Source organism: Citrus clementina, unplaced genomic scaffold, assembly GCF_000493195.1.
Source record: "Citrus clementina cultivar Clemenules unplaced genomic scaffold, Citrus_clementina_v1.0 scaffold_6, whole genome shotgun sequence".
Lineage (NCBI taxonomy): Eukaryota > Viridiplantae > Streptophyta > Magnoliopsida > Sapindales > Rutaceae > Citrus > Citrus x clementina.
In genome coordinates this window covers 15,328,083-15,348,387 of record NW_006262139.1, presented here as the reverse complement: position 1 = coordinate 15,348,387, position 20,305 = coordinate 15,328,083, and the positions used below count along the sequence as shown (strand labels likewise).

Below are 20,305 nucleotides of genomic sequence, written 5' to 3'. Positions count from 1 at the left end.
ATTTCTTATATCACTGTGCTTGGATGAAGTAGAGTAAATTTTGGACTGAAAATACAAGGGAAAAAAGCTTACATAGTTATGGGAAGAGGTTGATACAATTAATTTGCTTCCCCTTTACTTTAGATTACACTTTCCAACAATACATCCTCATAATGTTCTTCATTTAGCGACATTGATGATGGTTGAAGAGTTAAGTTCAATTTGTATCACATTGATAATTGGATAATATACACAAAACTTCCACGAAATATTTCCAATTTAGTGTAATTCTTGGGACACTAACATGAAATAATTCTCTTTGCTATTACATTAGATTTAAGCCAAATACTTCTCCAATTTCTCCACTTCCTCCTGGCTTCCAATGTACAGTGGAATACGCTGGTGAATCTGTCAAAAGAAAGCAACTAAAGCATCTTAGTAACCAGTTACCTAATAAAATTGCACAAGCTCATGGTTATGAGATTGTTTTCACCTCAGTAGGTTGAATGTCAAGTACTCTTTGATGGCCATCAGATCCTTTGCCTCCTGCTTGTTCCACTATGAAGCTCATTGGTGCACATTCATACAAGAGCCTCAGCTTTCCATTCTTGCTCTTCTTGTCTCTTGGATAGCCATAAATGCCGCCGTAGAGCAGAGTTCGATGGAAATCACCAACCAAGCTACCAATGTACCTAGCAGAATAGGGCTTGCCGCTGGGTCCTGGATCCTTAAGATCGTCAATGTACTTCTTCAACTTGTCATCCCAAAGCTGGTAGTTCCCTTCATTAAAAGCATAGATCTTTCCGGTTTTGGGTATCTGAATGTTCTCTTGTGTCAAAACAAATTCTCCATACATGGGATCCAGGGTGAATGCAAAGACACCGTTGCCTAAAGTTATCACAAAGATTACAGAGCTTGAATACATGCAATAGCCTGCAGCAAGAAGGTTGCTTCCTGGCTGGCACACGTTCACTACACACCTTAGTTCAGTGTTGCCCAGCTGCAATGTATCAAAATTGAAAAAAATGGAAGTAATTTACTATCAGACTTCATTTTTCTGTTTAGTATTACAATGAAATGACAGAAGCATGAAACTCACAGTAGGATCATCACCAATATCGGCAAGACACTCATCATTTGGGCTGTATATGCCAAAGATGGATCCAGTAGACACTGCAGCATCAATGTTGGATGATCCATCAAGTGGATCAAAAACTACAATATAGTTTCCAGAGTAGCTCTCTTCTACCGCCACTGGTACATCCTCTTCCTCTGACGCTATAATCCCGGTTCGCCCACTTGATCTCAAACAGTTTGAGAACACCTGCAAGTGCAAAACAGTCAACTTTCCATCTGATAGCATTCTGCTCATTTGAAGTAGTAATGCTTAACAAATCACGCCGTACTATGAACCTAAGAAGCTAATTACAGGATCACTACTCAATATGAATTAAGACAAACTACTCAGTTGTATAAATTTTGATTCAACTTCATTTTCGAAGTACAGCAGCTGAAGTAACTTAAATGAAATCATTTTGATCATGTCACAAGTATTCTAAGAATGCCCATCAAAGAAAACTGCAAAACTATGTATTTTAAGAATACCCATCAAGTAAAACTGCAAAACTTGACAGTTCACAGTTAGTAATTTAGCCGCAGATTAAAATTCTGCAAAAGTATTTGGACCGAGTGGTTACTGACCTCATTTGAAACGACGTCGAGCTTCTTCTGGTCCTCGCCTTGAACATTGACAGCACCCTGAATTCCAGTCAAGTTGGAAATGGCAGCTCTTTGCACCAAAGAAGCAATCTGCTTGCACGCCGTTGAAATGCTGGAAAGCACAATAGTGAGCTCAGCATCAATAACGCCAGACTGTTCTTGCTTCAACAGCCAGTTTGTCAGCGTTTCAATCTCATACGAACTTCTCTTCTTGGTTGCAACCTCCGATGTTGTCCCAACAGCCATGCACCGAACCCCAGCAGCAACACCAACATGTCTTCTCTTCAAAACGTTGCTGGGACATGACGACACGAGTGCTTTGGAGTCGAAGACACATATTTGGTAAGGAGAGAGCCGAGAGAAAGAGTGAGAGCTTGAAAAGAGAAGCTGTGATGATGCTGTCGCTGCTGCTGCAACCATTTTGGCCCTCTGCTTTCTGCTTTCTTGCTAGCTGATGATATTGTTATGCTCTGTTACAAGCAATATGTTGCTGATTGGATTGAGTTGTGTAAGCCGAGCATGGGATTGTGAGGCTGGCAACCTATTTCTGTTAATGATGGCCCCACTTATCTCTCTTTCACAGTTGATTTTGATTTTGTGACCATGGTTCATTCTGTAATGCGGAGTGTTCAACAGAAACGAGACTCGAGTATTTACAAACTGCAAGTGGAAAGATGCGTGGCGCCACATGAAGTTGTGGCCTGAGTTGGTAAAAATTATATGCCCGCTTTGTTGTTATCGAGTCCAAAAAGATCACTATGTCTTTGGGCCATCACAGGAATACATCATGGTCCAAGCCCATAGTTTGACAAGAGTCGGCCTAATTTCCGTTTCCCATAAAAAAGATTTATTTTGTTGAAGGTGATGGTAGGGGTGTGCAAATGACTCGACCCGAACTGATCCAGACCAATTCGATCTAGAAAATTTGGATTCGGATTGGATTCGAATGAAGAGTCTAATCCGATTGGTTGGATTTTGGCCAACCTGAGCTGGTTAGATTATGATCAGATCGGGTCAAATTCGATCGGAAAATTCAAAGAAATCAAAGTATATATAAATACAAAATTTTGATCCAACCCGACCCAATTTGAATTATCTCGGATCAGATTATATGTTCAGATTGAATTTAAGTTATGTTTTTTCCAACTTAATTAATCTAAAATTTGATTAAATTTATCTGGATCTGAATTTACCCACCCTTAGGTGACGTGACTTTTTCTATATAATTTCGTACGAAATATCTTATTATTTCACATATATATTTATATATATGAAAAAATATGTGATCGTGTGATGGTAGACTGTGGAAGTTGATATATTTTTTGACTTTGAATATTGGTGAGGTCCACGGTTTTTACAATAAGAATAGAATATTTCTAGGTTGTATCGTAATAAAAATGTTCTAAGTGATCTAGGTTGATTCTTTAGACATTGATGATCTAGATTGATCCCTTAGATTTTTAGAGTTGTCCCAGTAAACTTTGATTGTTATTATCCGTGTTAAAAAAAAAAAAAAAAAAACCAATTAATGTTTTACGTATGTGTGTAATATTAATTAGTACATCTGTCGTTGACTCGTAAATGAATTTTCGTACTTGTTCAGGCATATCTATTGAACAAAGACAGCTGGTAAAAGCAGATGAATTGCAATTACGTAAGCAAAAAGACTATTGTAAAATGTATAGCGGTCAATTATTTCTCTACAATTGTTATTAACTTTGTTTCAATTTAAAATTATGGTTACCTGAACTCGGCATGGCCAAAAAATCCTCTAATTGAAGGAATTAGTTTAATAATACAAATGGTTAACTAAGAAGATTAATGTAACATAGAGTGCTGACCTGGTTGAGGATTTTGGACTTTATTAAAGTTTGAAAAAATTATTAAACTTTACGGTTTAACAATATAATGTCATTACATTATTAAACTATAGAGTTTAATAACCTTGTCGGACGTTAATAAATTCAGGATCTTGAATTGAATCATATATATATATATATATATATAGATGTTTCAATCAAAAATTTTTAAGTGTGAAAAAATTCAGAAAAATACATAAATTGTGCAGTTTAAGCGCTTTAAATTTTAAGTATTTAAAATCTCACGATTTTAATTTTTTTTTAAAATTTTTTTCGCGCTTTAAGATTGTAGAACGAAAAATTAATATATATATAAAATTAATAACTACCAAGGATGACATTAGCACGGTGGAGACCGAAGACTTGGTCATGTTGCGTGACAGAAACTGCAAGAACATGCATAGTTAAGGCAGAGAGGGCTCGAAGAAGCTTCTTTTCTTTCAATCAATGCCGCCACCAAAATTGCGGACGAACTGTTGGGACTTTCCTGTTGCATTTTGATTTGTCACCACATACGCAATTCGACATGTGGAACTGCGACCGAAGCTTAGTTTACTTCTGATGCAAACAAGGAAACCTACGGGCACCTTACAGTTTTAAAGACGCGGTGAGTTGACCCATCAATCCCCTTTGTCAATGAGTTGGCTTCTGCTTAATTTTCTATATTCCATCCGACACAGGTTGGGGCGCACCTTTCCCTTAGGCCACGCAAAAACTTAACCACCTCTCCAAATTTTTATGATATTTTTGTATTGAATAAATAATAATCGACCTAACAACTCTTTTATTTTGGAAGAATTTTCGATTAATCTTTTTTTTTTGTCCATTTGATCATTAAATTAATTCAGCTTCAAATTGAGGAGTTATTACTAAAATAGAGATGTTTATTGAAATTCTTACTTTAATAATCCAATTAATTAACCGATATTCTTGACTTCTTGTTTAATAATATTAGCAATACAATGCGGAAATGTGGTACTTACAACATTAAATTAAGTTTTTTTTTTCCTTTCTTTATTTTGGTTATGTACTACATGCTGAAATTTGAATAATTCAAATTATAATTGTCACACGGGTTAATTATAAGAGAATATGATTCAAATGTTGAGAACCTTCTCGATACAGTAACGTGCGAGCCATTCAAACACGTCTTTAGCAGTCGTCAATGAGAAAACACAATATAATATATCAACCCAGATTTGACTAGTATATAGTAAACTAAATCAAAAGAAGAAAAAAGAAAAAAAAAGGTTTTTAAAAATAGTAAGTAACAAAAACATCGAACATGGGCTCCACAGAAAAGTCCAAGAGATTCGTAAATGAACCCACCAAACGCGTCCTTCATTTACTAATTAATTTAATTCCATCTAACATCTCTACGCACACAAATCACACAAATACGCAAGCTTATAAAAGGAAACCTTAAGCCGTTCCCACATGTCATTATATATAGAAACCACGAACCTTTTCTTGGTACACATCTCTCCTCTATATATCCGCAAACTCCTCAAAACACTCTCTCTCACAGATCCCATTTACTTTCTTAATTGTTTCTTCATCTTCATTGTTCAAAAACCCTAAAATCAGAAAAAGAAAAAATAATTGCATTCATGGCCTCTTCACTTAGATTGTCATTTGTTCTATTCCTCTCCTCCCTCTTTCTCCATGCAGCTCTAGGTAATGTTTACATTTATATATGCATGTTATGATTTTATTGTTTGGTTGTACGTCCTGTGCAGGGCGTGAGGGCAAATGGGTATTTACATTTTCTTTTTTCTCTTTTTAATTTTCGGTTCGTTGTTCTGCAGCTGAGATTGAGTGCGAGTCTTTGCCAAAGAATGTTTGTGCATTTTCAATTGCGTCTTCTGGGAAGAGGTGTTTGCTGGAGACTTACACGACCAAAGACGGAAGCCTAGAATTTTTGTGCAAGACATCGGACGTTGTTGTTGAAAAAATGGCGGATTACATTGAGACAGATCGATGCGTGAAAGCTTGTGGTGTTGATAGGAACGCCGTTGGGATTTCATCGGACGCTCTCCTTGAGCCTGAATTCGCTTCCAAGCTTTGCTCGCCGGCTTGTTACCAGAAGTGCCCTAACATTGTTGACCTCTACTTTAACTTGGCCGCCGGTGAAGGTATGAACATTCATTTTATCAACTCTTCATTTTTCATTATGATCAATTAAAATCGGACAAATTTTACAAATACGGAGGAAAAAAAATTATTGGTTGCCAAGTCTATTCATGGTCGATGGCAATAATAAGATCAATGAACTATGTTAATTGTGACATGGGTTACAATTAGTAGTTGGGTTTAATTATGTCTTAAGTTTACCATTCCGAAAAACAAAAAACAAAATTGTTCTAGAAATATTTGACATATCAAATAGTTAATGTCAAATCTTTGAATTTACATGGTCAATATACATCAAATTTCTTCTAAGACCTTTTCAACTACCGACTTAGAAGGAAAAAAAAAAGAAGAAAGAAATTGAAAATGTAATTTTCTAATTTCTAGCGAAATTTGACGAGTTTGATAACGTCGAATCTTACAATTTGTATGGTCAAAATACAAATCAAACACCTTCTAGAAAGAGATTTTTAAATGGTTTGTTTATATTTACCGACTAATTAAAGATATTTGGGGAGACGGCTTTTGGGAAAATCTAGAATTTAGACTTATTAAATATTAAAAAAGAAAGAATTTAGCTTTTGTGAGCATAAAACATATCCTTCAAACACCACATCTAGCTTTTGCTTTTTGTTTTCTCTTTAAGTTTACACATTAATTAAAGAGTTCTCTTATAAACCCTTTGCTTGAGACATTTTTTCTTCTCCATCAGTCAAAGAATTATTTCTCCTGTCACAAAGTTGCATGACACGTCGCATGGCTTATAATATATATTCCTTTTATACGAGTTTCTTTTTCTAATTTAATAAAGTCAACGTGCAATAACGCTGTTTGTATACATGATCATGGGATCGCTGCATGTAACTTAATATGAACGTGGTGTTGGTTCACGCAGGAGCATACTTGCCTGACATTTGCCAGGCTACCCGCAGCAACCCTCACCGTTCAATGCTTCAGCTTTTGAGCTCCGGCGGTGACGGCACCGTCAGCCTTGCCACCGCTCCTGCTTCTTCCCCCGTTGGCTTTTCCAAATCAAGAAAAATCTTCATCGGTGCTCCAGCTCCGTCTCCAGCATAAATTTAGCACCACTGCTGTAATGCATATATATATATATATATATATAGGCATGCTGTCACGTTGTGTACATCGTTTCAACAAAATCATTCTCGTTAAAAGGGTGTGTGGTATATCATTGAGGAATCATATTTATTTATTTGGCAGAACAATTTGAGAGAGTTAGAGTGAATTTGAGTTTAATTGTTTTCTTTTTATTCATTTTATCCTTTTCCAGAGTGATTTTGTTGGTTATCTTTTTTGTAATAAAGAGTTTCATTTCTTACGCACATATCAATTATCATACATGAATATGCATATGTGCACAAATACGGGATTTGGGATGTTTATAAACGTCTTTAATATATACATATATAGGTGATGGCATAGGCGGTGCCACGTTAGGAGTGGGGGTTCAAGCCCCCTCTAACTTTTTAAAATTTATAAATTTAATTTAATATTTATCTCAATTATCATAAAAATACCTATTAAAATTTAAAAATAACTGAAATATTAAGTATTTATCTTTAACTTCCAACCTACAAAAAAATTATTATTTTGAAATTCGTTGCACGCTAACTCTCCTCACATAAAAAAAAAATTATTTTATCTTATTGAGTTTATCAAAATGATTTTTCTTCAATGAATCTTCTGACACTTAAAATTCAATTTGATGTTTACATTACACATGTGGGTTCTAATAACAAATTTTTAAAATTGAAAGAGATTGATAGGCTAACAAGAAAAATAGTTAATACTAAAAAAGATAAATTGTATTAATTAATTTATTTATTGATAACATTAGCATTAATTTTACTAATTGTCACAACTACAATAGTAAAATACATTTTCAACTATGAATTTTGAGAAAAATCGTCTGTGAAATTAGATTAGAGATTAATAATTGAGTAATATTATTATTGCACATATAGAAAAAGATTATTTTGTATTCTTGATGATAAGTTTATTTTTTAAATTTTTTAACATATGAAAACACGTCGAGATCAATTATTAATGTATTGAATATATTAATGAATTTTTATTTTTGATACTTGTTACTTATTGATATTTTTTAAATTACATTATTATTTAATCACCGTGATGTCATTAATATTAGAGTGCTGCTAAACAAACGGAAGAAAGAATAAAGACAACTATTTATTTCTTTTAACACCTTCTATTTCTTTAGTTCTCTTTATTTATCTTATAAATTTTAGACTTCTTCTATTAACCTCTTAACTACTTGAATTTGGATTCTAGTAATTAGGATTCCTTTACATATTACTCTATATTTGTTTTTAAAATAATCCAATACTTTTACTAACTCACATCCACTACAAGAAAACAAGTAATAGATGACGGGAAATAATTGTCATAAAAAAGGGTGCATGACAGATAGTTCATCCGTCATCTATGTCACTGTCATTAATTTATGACAGAATATTTTCCGTCATAAATTCATAATAGTATTTTACCGTCATATATCTGTCACACAATATTTTAATATAAAAAATAATTAAATTTGAATTTATTATTAGCGGGAAATTAAATTTATTATTGGTAGAAATTTTACCGCCATTTTTTTTATTTTTGGCGGAAAATTAAATTGTCATTTGTAAATTTATTATTAAATTTTGGTAGAAATTTTTTTATGACAAATGTTATGATGGGTATTTCCCGTCATAAAGTTAATTTTTTTAAAAAATATATTATGATTATAATTTATTTGTGAATTCTTGATTACAAATTTAATTAATTATAAAAAATGAATATCGTCAAAAAAACTAAAAGCAATTAATATTAATTAACCTCCATTCAATCCAACAAATTAATTTAAGAACAAATACATCTAGCATTCAATGTCATCACCACCAATACATAATAAGACATCTCAAATAAAAAAGAACTAAAATATAAAACAATACTTAAATCCCAATTAAACTCCAAGAAAAGCAATTCAAATTCCAGCCACCAAGCCAAATTACCCAACAAAACTTCTAAATGAAAATTTTCCAACAACAAGACTTCTAGCAAGACTCCAGCAAAACTTCCAGCACCAATACCATCTTCCAATAGCACTCTAATTCCAGCATCAAACAAGGTTAAAGTCACAGATGAAACTTGTATGACCAAAATCGTCCACATTAATAAAGAGTAGCTGCTGCTCTTTCTGCTGTTGTAAAAGAGTTGCATTATGGTTTGTCAACTTAGCAATAATGGCAGAAGTAATTCCAGCATGTATTTTTTATCCAGCAGGGCCACATCCTCATCCTTAAGGGCTAAGATATCGAATGAGATAATAAATAAGTAAAAGGTAAATCCGAGGGATGCTAAAACAAAAGTAAACCTAAAACTACAGGGAGAAAGAACCTATTTTCCCACTACTAAGAGTAGTATAAGATGTAACTGCAATTGATGCTGCAGGCATTATTTATCTTTTAGATTGCACATGTGATGATCATGCTTCATCCTTTTCCTTTTTAGTCCAGTAATTACACGACAAGAAACATCATGTTGAGGACAAATCAATATGCTAAGGTCAGTGAGCTGCTCAAGTAATGATTTAATTACAATTTGTACTATGGTCAAAGAGAAGAAGACATAAAATGTAAATGTGTATTTCATTAGAGGAAGAAAAAACGAAATTTGCTAAGGCTCAATGCGTATTTTCTGGATAAATACATTTTATAGAGATAACAACAAGCCTATAAACTAATTATCTATAAAATCAAATTATTTAGCAGCAACCTCATATTTCCATTAACTTCAGCTAGCACAATACAATATGTACATCAATACAACCAAACAGATGATATGTATCATATAAACTAAATGTCCAATATAGCAGGCATAGCCTCAAGTGCTATTACCTGGTACAATGCATGACTTAGTTCTTGCCTTGATGTATGCTGTTGTTGTTCCAAAGCAAAATTAGATTGCATTAGACCATCCCATTCCTACAATTAGACAAACAATGTAACTGCCAAGAAATATAATAAAGAATCACATATTAAAATGTAAAATTCAGTATCAATTAAAATTATGAATTTGAAGAAGTGTCGCTAAGAAATTAGCAATATTACAGTTAAAAAAATGATAAAAGACATTAAATTATGCTTACACGATTATCATTGTTTATAAAAAAAAAAGTATTCACTTTTCAAATGAAAAAAATTAAAAGAGCACAGAACAAGGGATCTCAAAAAAAAAAAAAATCTTATAATAGCTCTATCTTGTAAAGTATACTAGATAAATCTTGCATAAGAATAATTGGCGCAAAACTCTAAGACAAAATATATGTGTTATACATTCTAAATTATTATGGAATGAAGAGACCTAATGAACACAAAAACAATATGATATTATGAATGAAAAACATGGGCTAAAATATGGAAAACTATATGTTTCATGGAAAGAAAAAGATCACCATAAAAATTAGAGCTTATTACATACTGATTAAATTGGAATATAACCTAAGCTTGCTAATGCAACGAGTGCTAACGAGGGGGGCCAAACACCCCCTAAAAGTTCAAACCAGGTTCTATGCTTGCGCACATGAAAATCTGGGTGATAATTAACCTCCAAAGAAAGCCTGGCAAAACAAATCTTACTAATAGAAACATTCCATCTTTTCAAGCTGTTAAGATCTTTTATAATCCAGAAATATGATCTTTATATATCAAATATTAAGTCCGCAGCAGTATGTCGTACAACATCTCAAACTAGATTTCTGTCACAACTAAAATCCTAAAATCTACTAGATAGGTAAAACTCAAATAAACAAATAAGAATTTACTTATCTCATCCATTATCCAAAGAAGCAGAGATAAAGAGCATACCTGGACCCTTTTGGCTTCTTTTGCCTGCTTCAGCCTTTCAATATTTTCTGGAGTAATTAAATAATTAGAATCTATAGTTTCGACACCCTGGAATGAAATACTAACTAGGCAACCCAAGAGGGGGGTGAATTGGGATTTTAAAAATTAAGCTAAGCAAACCACACAACAATCCAATCTAATGCCTTAATAAATTCGAAAACAGTAAATTCATTGAAAGCACAATAATAAATGAGCAAGGGAAGAGAAAGCAAACTCAAGGATTTTTACGTGGTTCGGCAATCCCCGCCTACGTCCACGCCTCCAAGCACACCGGGCTTGAGGATTTCACTATCCGAGTCTTTCCAAGACTTTAAACGTTACAATTGACTTCAAGGTGTCAATGAACCTTTACAACAAGAGATTATCTCTCTAATCTCTTCACCCCAAGTGTTTCTCACACTTGTACACTCACAATTTGATGAGAAATGAAAACTACAACAATGAAACTCTCTTTAAGAGTGGATATACAAATTGAAGAACAAAGATGATTTAATAAATGATGATTTACGAAATTGAAGCTCAATATATGTTGTGTGCACTTGTTTTTGCTTGCCAAGATTACAAAAAATGAATTGGTTTTGAGTTTATATAGTTTGAACTCAAAAACTAGTCGTTATGTACATTTTGGTCATAACCGGCTTACCGTTTATGGACATTCAGTTAGCCGCTTAATGTTACCGTTACAGCCATAATTTTGAATTTCTGAACATCTGGTATGCCGCTTGTGAAATCCGATTAACCGTTTAAGTTCCAAAAACATTCTACCCGAATTCGGTCTACCGTTTGTCAGGATCCGGATAGCCACTTGCTACAGTAACTGCTACAGTGAATTATTTTTTAAAATTATTGTTTGGCCCCAAAACTTTCCATAACTGTACTATGGCCCAAAACATTATGAAACTTTACAAATATGTCCAAATTTTAGAATTTCTAAGTAATGCTTTGTTAATCTCAAAACTGTCTAAAATTATGATATGGCCCACAATGCTATGAAACTTTTCAAATAAGTCCTTCAAAATTTCAAGCAATACTTGTTGATTTCAAAGTTTTCAAAACTCTTTCAATGAAACCATAAACTTGAAAAAAACTAATTTCATAAAATCATTTTTTCATTAAATATAAAACCTTTATAATGTGAAAATAATGATTTATTTAAAATGTATAAAAAATAATTTGAGCTTAAAAGATTAATCATTCTTAATCTTGTTTGTTATCATCAAAATCAACATTATGGAAACATATATGTTAACATGGAAAACTAAGAAGCCATAATCAGACATGAAATTCCAAGCCAGGTTAAGTAAAAATCTAAATCAAATCTATTAGAGGATATCTAACAGAGTGAGAATACAAATCAAGAACTTAAATCACAACAATTCAACAAGGAAGCAAAAATCTAGCCTCAGGAGTCAGAACCCATCAATGATCCACTGTTGTAGCGGGCTTTTAAAGAAAGAAACATACTATTTTCTCTACATTACTTGTATTAGGTAGACAACTGCCATTTTCTCTGCCAACAAACAAGTGAATAAAGTCAAATACACATAGGGAATTAGAGAATCCGCATAAGGCATAAGACCACTGCCATTTTCTCTGCCAACTAACTCTCTGTTGATCAAGCACCTTACATGTGCAAAAATATTTCGAAATTGTAAACTAATTATAAATGTTAAATCTTCAATTGGCATTCAAAATTTTCCAAATCATGATTTCTTAGACAAGAACGGGTAAAATGCACAAGATAATTGAACATGAAAATTTCAAGATAAAGCCAAACCATAACCATCATGACAGCCACGAGCCACCATTACCTTACCCCTCCACAACAAATCCAATACCATGCAAATCAATCCCAATCAATTTCTACACCAAAATCCCAACAAATTTTGCTATTTAGAAAACTAAACTCACAAGTTTTAATACATACCCGATGTCAATTTTTATTTTATTTAAAAAAAATTCAGCAACCTTACCTGGAAATGGATTGATTCGTCGAGGAAAAAAAATTAAAAAACCAATTGATTCTCATGGTGGTGGTAGATCTGCTTGTGGAGATGACGAACATATGAAAAGACTGAGTAACAACGTGAAATGAGAGAGCAAGCAAGCGTGATGGCTTGAACGGAGGAAGAATGGTGGCATTTTGAATGGCAAAATAGTGGAGTTTTTATGATCTATTAAGAATGAAATTTTAATTCTAGGGTTTCAAATGATGAAAGAGAGAGGCAAAATGGAGAGTGACTAGGAGAATGTCCGAGACTTCGACAAAATTAGTTGTGTGTTTTAAGCTATCTCATAGTAAATCGTAACGTTTTATCTTTTTGTTTTTATTTTTTCAATTTTTAAAATGGTACTGTTTGATTTTTAAAATAAAATAATATATTAAAATTTGGTCAAATATAATCAAAATCATAATTCTATCATAATTTTTTGACGGAGCAAATTTCTATCACGATTATATCATTAATTCTTGATAAACAATAATTCTATCACAAAACCATCACTAATACATGATAGAACCATATTCTATCATGAGTCTGCCATGCTTTTATGATATATACAAAATCTATCATAAGTTGTCATCTATTGCCAGTTTTCTTGTAGTGATCTATTAAGTTGAGAATAGCGGAATGTAAATAATGCTAGAGATGGAGTGCTTATAATACTTTTGATAATAGTTTCTTCTGCATTAATCATTCTGGATCGGTATTTCCTAATCCTATATTATATCCTTGATTCAATGCTACTTCTATTCTCCTGTTGACAATAATTCTAAGTTTAATATTACAGTCTATATAACTTCCTATTATAGCTAATCTTCCTAAATTATTAATTTTTTGATGTACTCACTAAATGCTTCAATAAAATAATTTCGTAAAGTAGAACAAATATAGTTATCTAATGACATGCAAGCTAAATTTAAAATTCTTATAATAATTGTTCTTCCCCTCTAGATACTCTCCAATTCTTTTATAAACCTCTATCAAATAAATTAGATAACAAATTATTTTGTCCCAAATACTAACGAAAATCAGTATTCTTTTTGACAATTTCTAAAGATTTTTTTTTCCTAGAAGTTCAGAGTATAAAATCAAACTTTTCAATTAAAACTGAAGTTTTTTCAAAAAACGAAAAAAAAACTTCTTTCTCTTAGGGGCATGGAAATTATAACATAAAACCTTCATTCTTCCTTGAGACGCCTATCCTTCAGTTAAAACGGTACTTTAGGAGTAAAACTGGGCACTCAGAGGTCCTTCTTCAAGGTTTTGGGTTTTCCTAAAACCTAGATTTTTCTTTAGAGTTTGATTTTATTCTTTAAGAATAGAAAACATTTATTATGAGCAAATAAAAAGAAACTTAATTCATAATAAATTATTTGTAACGCAAAACTTGTTCATTTATAAACACATGGAAGCTTATAAAGGATTGGGTTTCTCTATTAGAGAAGAATTAAGTAACTTGGCTACAATACATGCTGAATAAATTACTTAATTAAATATCTTCTAAAAATACAACAGAAAATTGAACAAAAGCCTAAGAGCTTTTATAGATCGAGATTGAAGTTTGCTACAAGATGATTTTTTGATGAGCGGATTTTTGATTGCTTTCTCGATGATAAAAAAAGAGGTGATTCTTTCTATATATAAAGTTATTTCTAGCTATTTATCCTTATCTTTTGTTGCTTTCTTATCTTATACTTTCTATGTGAGTAAAGAGAGTGTCGAGAGAATTATCATCGCAGCTTTCCCTTTTTAAAATTGTCCTTTGAAAAAAACAGTGATTGGAGGTTGACAATTGAAAAGTGGACCACTGCAGAGTTATGCTTCTAGCATGTTATCGAGGTTGTGGGCCTCAACATCATTTAAGTTGTTGTAGAAATCTATACCATCATTTTTTTTTCTTTGCTTGATAGATCTTCCATAAAAGCTCTGTAAGCCTTAATATCTTCTTCTTATTGTTCACGGTAAAAATTTACAAGCTAATTAATTGTGGTCTTGGACAAAAAAAGAACTTCAAGTATATTCTGGGGAGAAAATATATTTTGATTAAAGTCTTCAACGATTAGTTTTGTATGGTCAGTGAATTCTATAATCTTAAATTCCCTTGCTATTACTTTGCTTCTCTAATATCTAATCTGCTTAGTTAAAGAATTATTAGTGCAAGTCTAAGGAATGCTTGAGCCTTCCAAGTCATCAAGTTCCCTAATGACATTAGATTTCTTGAAGAAAATGAAATGTTGTGCTTAAAATTCATAGTCTACTTCTTCATTGAATTGTCATTTTGGTGCTTTTGATTGGACATAAGCTACCACAAACTATTTTTCCATTGCCATTAGGTTAAGCGTGGTTGACCTTAACCTCTTCCCAAATGCATTTTTTTGATTTAGCTCTCGAAAAATAAATTTGATTAAAAACCAAAATCTAAAAATAACTATAGAGTTTATATTAGCGGTTTATCTCTAAATTTTAGTAGAGTTGATATTAGCGGTTTATCTCTAAATTTTAGTTCTATTAGTTTGTATAATTCCATATCAATGCTGACACTTGAAATACTATAGGTGAGATGGCATTTATAGCCTGCATGTTCCAATAGAATTTTCTGACAGAATGAATATGATTATCTTATTTGGGCAACCTAAGCCCAAAGTTTATAAGTTTGGGTAATTAAGAAATTAAAGGAAACTTGAAGGGGGTGAATGAAAATTGCCATAAAATTTGGCTTTAAAAAGCAAGTGGCAGCCCTAGTTACACTATTGTAAAAAGAAGAATTGCATAAGAAGTGGCGAGAGAGAAAGGCAGTAGAGGTTTTCGTTTTGGGACTAAATGATTTCAATATTTGATTGGACGATCAAAAGATGAAATTAACTTCGTTTTCTCCCAAATTTTGAGGCTAAGTTCCTAGCATTGCTCTTTACAATCCTACTTGCATTGATTTTTATTTTATACTCTTGTTGGCTGTTATTTAAGATACTCTCTTGATAAGGAGATAGTTATTAGGTTGTTACTGTAAGTTAAAAATATTTAGATTCTTGATATTGTTATCCTCTAGTATTATCTAAGAAGAATTTGTGTTGTAATCACATTAATATAGTAGAAGATTATATTGGACTACAATCCTGTGGTTTTCTCTACTTTGATTTTTTCAAGTAAAAATTTGTGTCTCTTGTGGTTGATTTTTGCTTTAGATTTTGTTTGTTTATTTTCCTACCAATTTATTTGTGATACACATCCTATTTTGATCACACAAAGAGGGAAAGAGTTTTGGTTTTGCTTAATTTGTAGCTGCTTGTGTGAGTCCCTTTCCCAACAGAGTGATATCAGAGCGTCATGTTTTTTTTTTTAATTTTTTTTATTACTTGTGTGGTTGAGATTGAGGAGTCCTCGGCATGCATGATTAAATTAAAATTATAAAAATATGGCATTTGAAAGTCTAGGATGGAAGATTTGATGTACATGAAAGACTTGCATGAGCCCATTGAAGGCAAAGAAGCTAGACCTACCGATTTATATGATAAGAAATGAGCTCAATTAAACCAGAAGATCGTGGGTACTATTAGGGCATGAATTGATCAAAGTGTGTACCACCGTGTATCGAAGGACTTTGGAGGAAATTAGTAACAATTTATAAGTAGTCGACATCATAAAATAAAGCCAATTTAATGAAAAGCTTGTTATCTTGAAATACAAGAAGGGGTTCAGTATAACTGAACACACTTGTGAGTTTCAGGGCTTAGTTGATCAATTGACTACTATGAAAATTATTTTAGATGACGAGTTAGAAACATTGTTGTTGCTTAATTCTTTACCTGACAATTGAGAGACATTAGTGGTGTTAGTGAATAATTCAGTACTGAATGGGAAATTAACCTCAGATATGGTTACAGATAGACTGCAGAATGACAAATCTAAAAGAAAGAGTGTTGAAACATTTCCCTCTGAGTCAGATGCACGTGTTTCAAAAAAGTAAGAAAGGCGGGGGAGAAACCAAACTAGAAATTCCCGCTAGCAAAATAATGATAATCCCAGAGGAGAAATATGACGTGTTTTCATTTTCAGAAAATGGGTCACATTAAAAGGGAATGTAGATTATGGAAAAGAGAACAGGTGAAAGAAAATGGTGATGCTTAGAAAAATGACAAAGAGAACACTGCAGCCATAGTTGACGGTGATTTAGGTATTGTTTATAATGAGAGCTCAGTAAATCTCACTTGCCATAACAGTGATTGGGTGATTGATTTAGGTGATTCGTTTCATATTACTGCACATCATGATTACTTCATATCCTAATTTAATGGTGATTATGGTCGTATTCGGATGGGAAATGAAGAGGCATCCAAGATTGTGAGCATGTGAGATATTTGCTTGGAAACTAACATTGGCTGCAAGTTATTGCTTAAAGATGTCAGACATGTACCAAATATTCACCTTAATTTGATCTTTATAGGCAAGCTTAATGACGATGGTTATATTAACCAATTTGGTAAAAAAAATAGAAGCTCACCAAAGGCTCCCTAGTGTTAGCTAAGAGGAGGAAAGTAAACATTTTCTATGTAATAGAAGCCAAGATCCAGAAAGAAGATGTAAATGTGGTTGTAAAAAGTTCTGACATTAAGACGTGGCACAAAAGAGTTGATCACATTGGTGAGAAAATGTTAGAAACTCTTGCCAGAAAAGGATTTTTACCCAACTTCGCAGGAATGTCCCTCAAGACTTGCGTTCATGCTTAGCTGGAAAGACACATAAAGTGGATTTTAAAAGCTTTAATCCATATAGAAAATCGCAAATCCTTGATTTGACTCACACTAATGTTTGCATGATTCAAAGTAAATCAATAAGAAGTGCACTTTATTTTGTAATTTTTATTGATGACTGTTCTAGAAAAGTATAGACTTTTGCTTTGAAATCTAAAGATTAAGTGCTTGTGTTGAGAGAGGGACATGAAAAAAATTAAAATGTGTCATGACAGATAATGGTGGTGAGTACAAAGGACTATTTAAGCAGCATTGCAGATCCCATGAAATCAGACTTGAGAAAGGTTTACCAAAAACCCCGCAGAAAAATCGTGTTGCAGAAAATATGAACAAAACAATTGAAGAAATGATCAAGTGTATGCTTTCTGATGCCAAGCTTCTTAAATCTTCTTGGGTAGAGGCTATGTGTACTGCAATTGACTTTTTTAATATTTCTCTTTCAGCTCTATTAGATGGCGATGTACTTGAGAGAGTTTGGATTAGAAAATATGTTTCTTATAAATATTTGAGAGTGTTTGGTTGCAGATCATATGTTCACATTTCTAAGGATGAAATATCAAAGCTTGATAACAAAGTTAACGAATGCATTTTCTTAAGCTATGGATATAAGGAATTTAGGTACAGATAATGAGATCCAATGGCAAGGAAATTGATCAGAGTAGAGATATTGTGTTCTTTGAAGATCAGATAGTTGGTGATGCAGAGAAGAGTGATGAGTCTCAGTTATCTCTAGAGATTCCTATTATTCCAACTTCAGTTTCTCCACCTATAGTTCATGATAATCATAGAGGAGCTGGAGAGGATAATAATGATGGTCTAACAACTAGTTGACCAAGCACCTCCAGAACTACCAGCACCACCAGTTGAGTCAGAATTGAGAAGATCCACTAGAGAACAATGACCTTCTACTAGATATGCTCCACATGAATATATGATGCTTACAGATGAAGGAGAGCCAAAATGTTTTGAAGAAGTCATGTTTCACCAGTATAAAAATAAGTAGATTAAAGCCATGCAAGAGAAGATGAAATCTTTGAATGAAAATCATACTTATAACTTAGTAAAGCTTCCTAAGGAAAGAGGACACTGAAGAGCAAGTGGGTTTATAGGCTGAAAATTGAAAATAACTCATTACAGCGGTACAAGCTAGATTAGTTGTGAAGGGTTTCGGTTAGAAGAAATACGTTGATTTTGAAGAAATATTTTCTCTTATTGTGAATATATCTTCTATCCGAGTTGTTCTGGGATTGGCAGCTAGTTTGAATTTAGAGATTGAACAGCTTAATGTAAATACAACTTTCTTGTGCGGTGACTTGAAGAAGAAAATATACATGGAGCAACCTAAATGATTCAATGTCAAAGGCAAAGAGAAACTTGTGTGCAAGTTGAAAAAAAGTTTGTATTTGATGAAACATGCACCAAGGCAGCGTTACAATAAGTTTGATTATTTTATGAAAAATCATGGTTTCGGCAAGATTATGTGCGATCATTGTATTTTTGTGAAGAAGTTTGGTGATAATGATTTTATCATTCTTTTGCTTTATGTGGATGACATATTGATTAGTAAGATTGACAATCTGAAGAGAGAGCCTAGCAAGTCTTTTGCAATTAAAGACTTGGGACTGGCGAAACAGATTTTTGGCATGAAGATTTCCCGCAATAGGAAATCTAAGAAGTTATGGTTACCTTGAAAAGCTTATGTTGAAAGGGTTCTTGAAAGATTTAACATGAGCAAGGCAAAATCTGTTTGTTCTCCGTTTACGAGTCATTTCAAGCTTAGTTCGAAGCATTGTCTTACAAATGAAAAAGAAAAGCAAGAGATGAGAGGAGTTCCTTATGCTTCAGCAGTTGGTAGTCTGATGTACGCCATGGTTTGTACAAGACCATATATTGCTCATGCTATTGGTGTAGTCAGCTGATTTCTCTCCAATCCAAGCAAAGAGCACTGAACAATAGTAAAATGGATTTTCATATATCTCAAATGCACTTTCAAGGCATGTTTGTGTTTTGATGGTAACAAACATGTGTTACAAGTATACACAGATGTAAATATAACAGAGGATATCAATTGTAAAAAATCTCTATCAGGATATTTGCTCATTTTTGTAGGCAGAGCTACGTTGTATACTGCGACAGTCAGAGTGCCATTCACTTGGTAAAGAATTCGATATACCATTCGAAATCCAAATATATTGATGTGAGGTATCATTGGATACGAGACGTGCTTGAGAAGAAATAGTTGCAGCTTGAGAAGAAATAGTTGCAGCTTGAGAAAATACACACAACGGAGAAAGGATCAGATGTGATGACAAATTCATTGCCCAAGGAAAAGTTGAAAAGCTGCATACAAAAGCGGGCTTAGTGGTGCCCCTCATATGATCTAGATGGGGAGATATGTTGGGTCCATCTCATTTAGGTGGCTCAAGCCCAAAGTTTTATAAGTTTGGGTAGTTAAGCAATTAAAGGAAACTTAAAGGAGTGAATGAAATTTGGCTTTAAAAAAAAGCGGCAGCCCTAGTTTCACTATTGCAAAAAGACGAATTGCAGAAGAAGTGGTGAGAGAGAAAGGTCGTGGAGGTTTTCGTTTTGGAAATAGTGATTCAATCTTTTATTGGACGATCAAAAGACGAAATTAACTTCGTTTTCTCCCAAATTTTGAGGCTAAGTTTCTAGCATCGCCCTTTACAATCATACTTGTATTGATTTTTATTTTATACTCTCGTTGGCTGTTATTTGAGATACCCTCTTGATAAAGAGAGATTTATTAGGTTGTTACTGTAAGCCAAGAATATTTAGATTCTTGATGTTATTAGCCTCTAGTGTTATCTAGAGAAGAGTTTATGCTACAATCCCATTAATATAGTGGAAGATTATATTGGACTATGGTCCCATAAGGGTGTTAATTTCTCAAAGAGCCAGGCTATCGTGAGTTAACT

The 20,305-nt window shown here is 33.1% G+C and overlaps 2 protein-coding genes across 2 annotated transcripts; one reads left to right on the top strand and one right to left on the bottom strand.

Moving 5' to 3' along the window:
• Window positions 1-15: 15 nt before the first annotated feature.
• On the bottom strand, window positions 16-2,318 carry LOC18038922 (fructose-1,6-bisphosphatase, chloroplastic). The gene is made up of 4 exons (XM_006429193.2): window positions 1,681-2,318; window positions 1,079-1,303; window positions 473-979; window positions 16-387 (listed from the first exon to the last, which is right to left on the bottom strand). The coding sequence occupies exons 1-4, from the start codon at window positions 2,116-2,118 to the stop codon at window positions 316-318; spliced, it is 1,242 nt and encodes a 413-aa protein (XP_006429256.1). The 5' UTR covers window positions 2,119-2,318; the 3' UTR covers window positions 16-315.
• A 2,677-nt stretch (window positions 2,319-4,995) lies between these two features.
• Window positions 4,996-7,032, top strand: LOC18038921. Its single transcript, XM_006429192.2, has 3 exons — window positions 4,996-5,234; window positions 5,366-5,692; window positions 6,583-7,032. The coding sequence occupies exons 1-3, from the start codon at window positions 5,168-5,170 to the stop codon at window positions 6,762-6,764; spliced, it is 576 nt and encodes a 191-aa protein (XP_006429255.1). The 5' UTR covers window positions 4,996-5,167; the 3' UTR covers window positions 6,765-7,032.
• The last annotated feature ends 13,273 nt before the right edge of the window (window positions 7,033-20,305 follow it).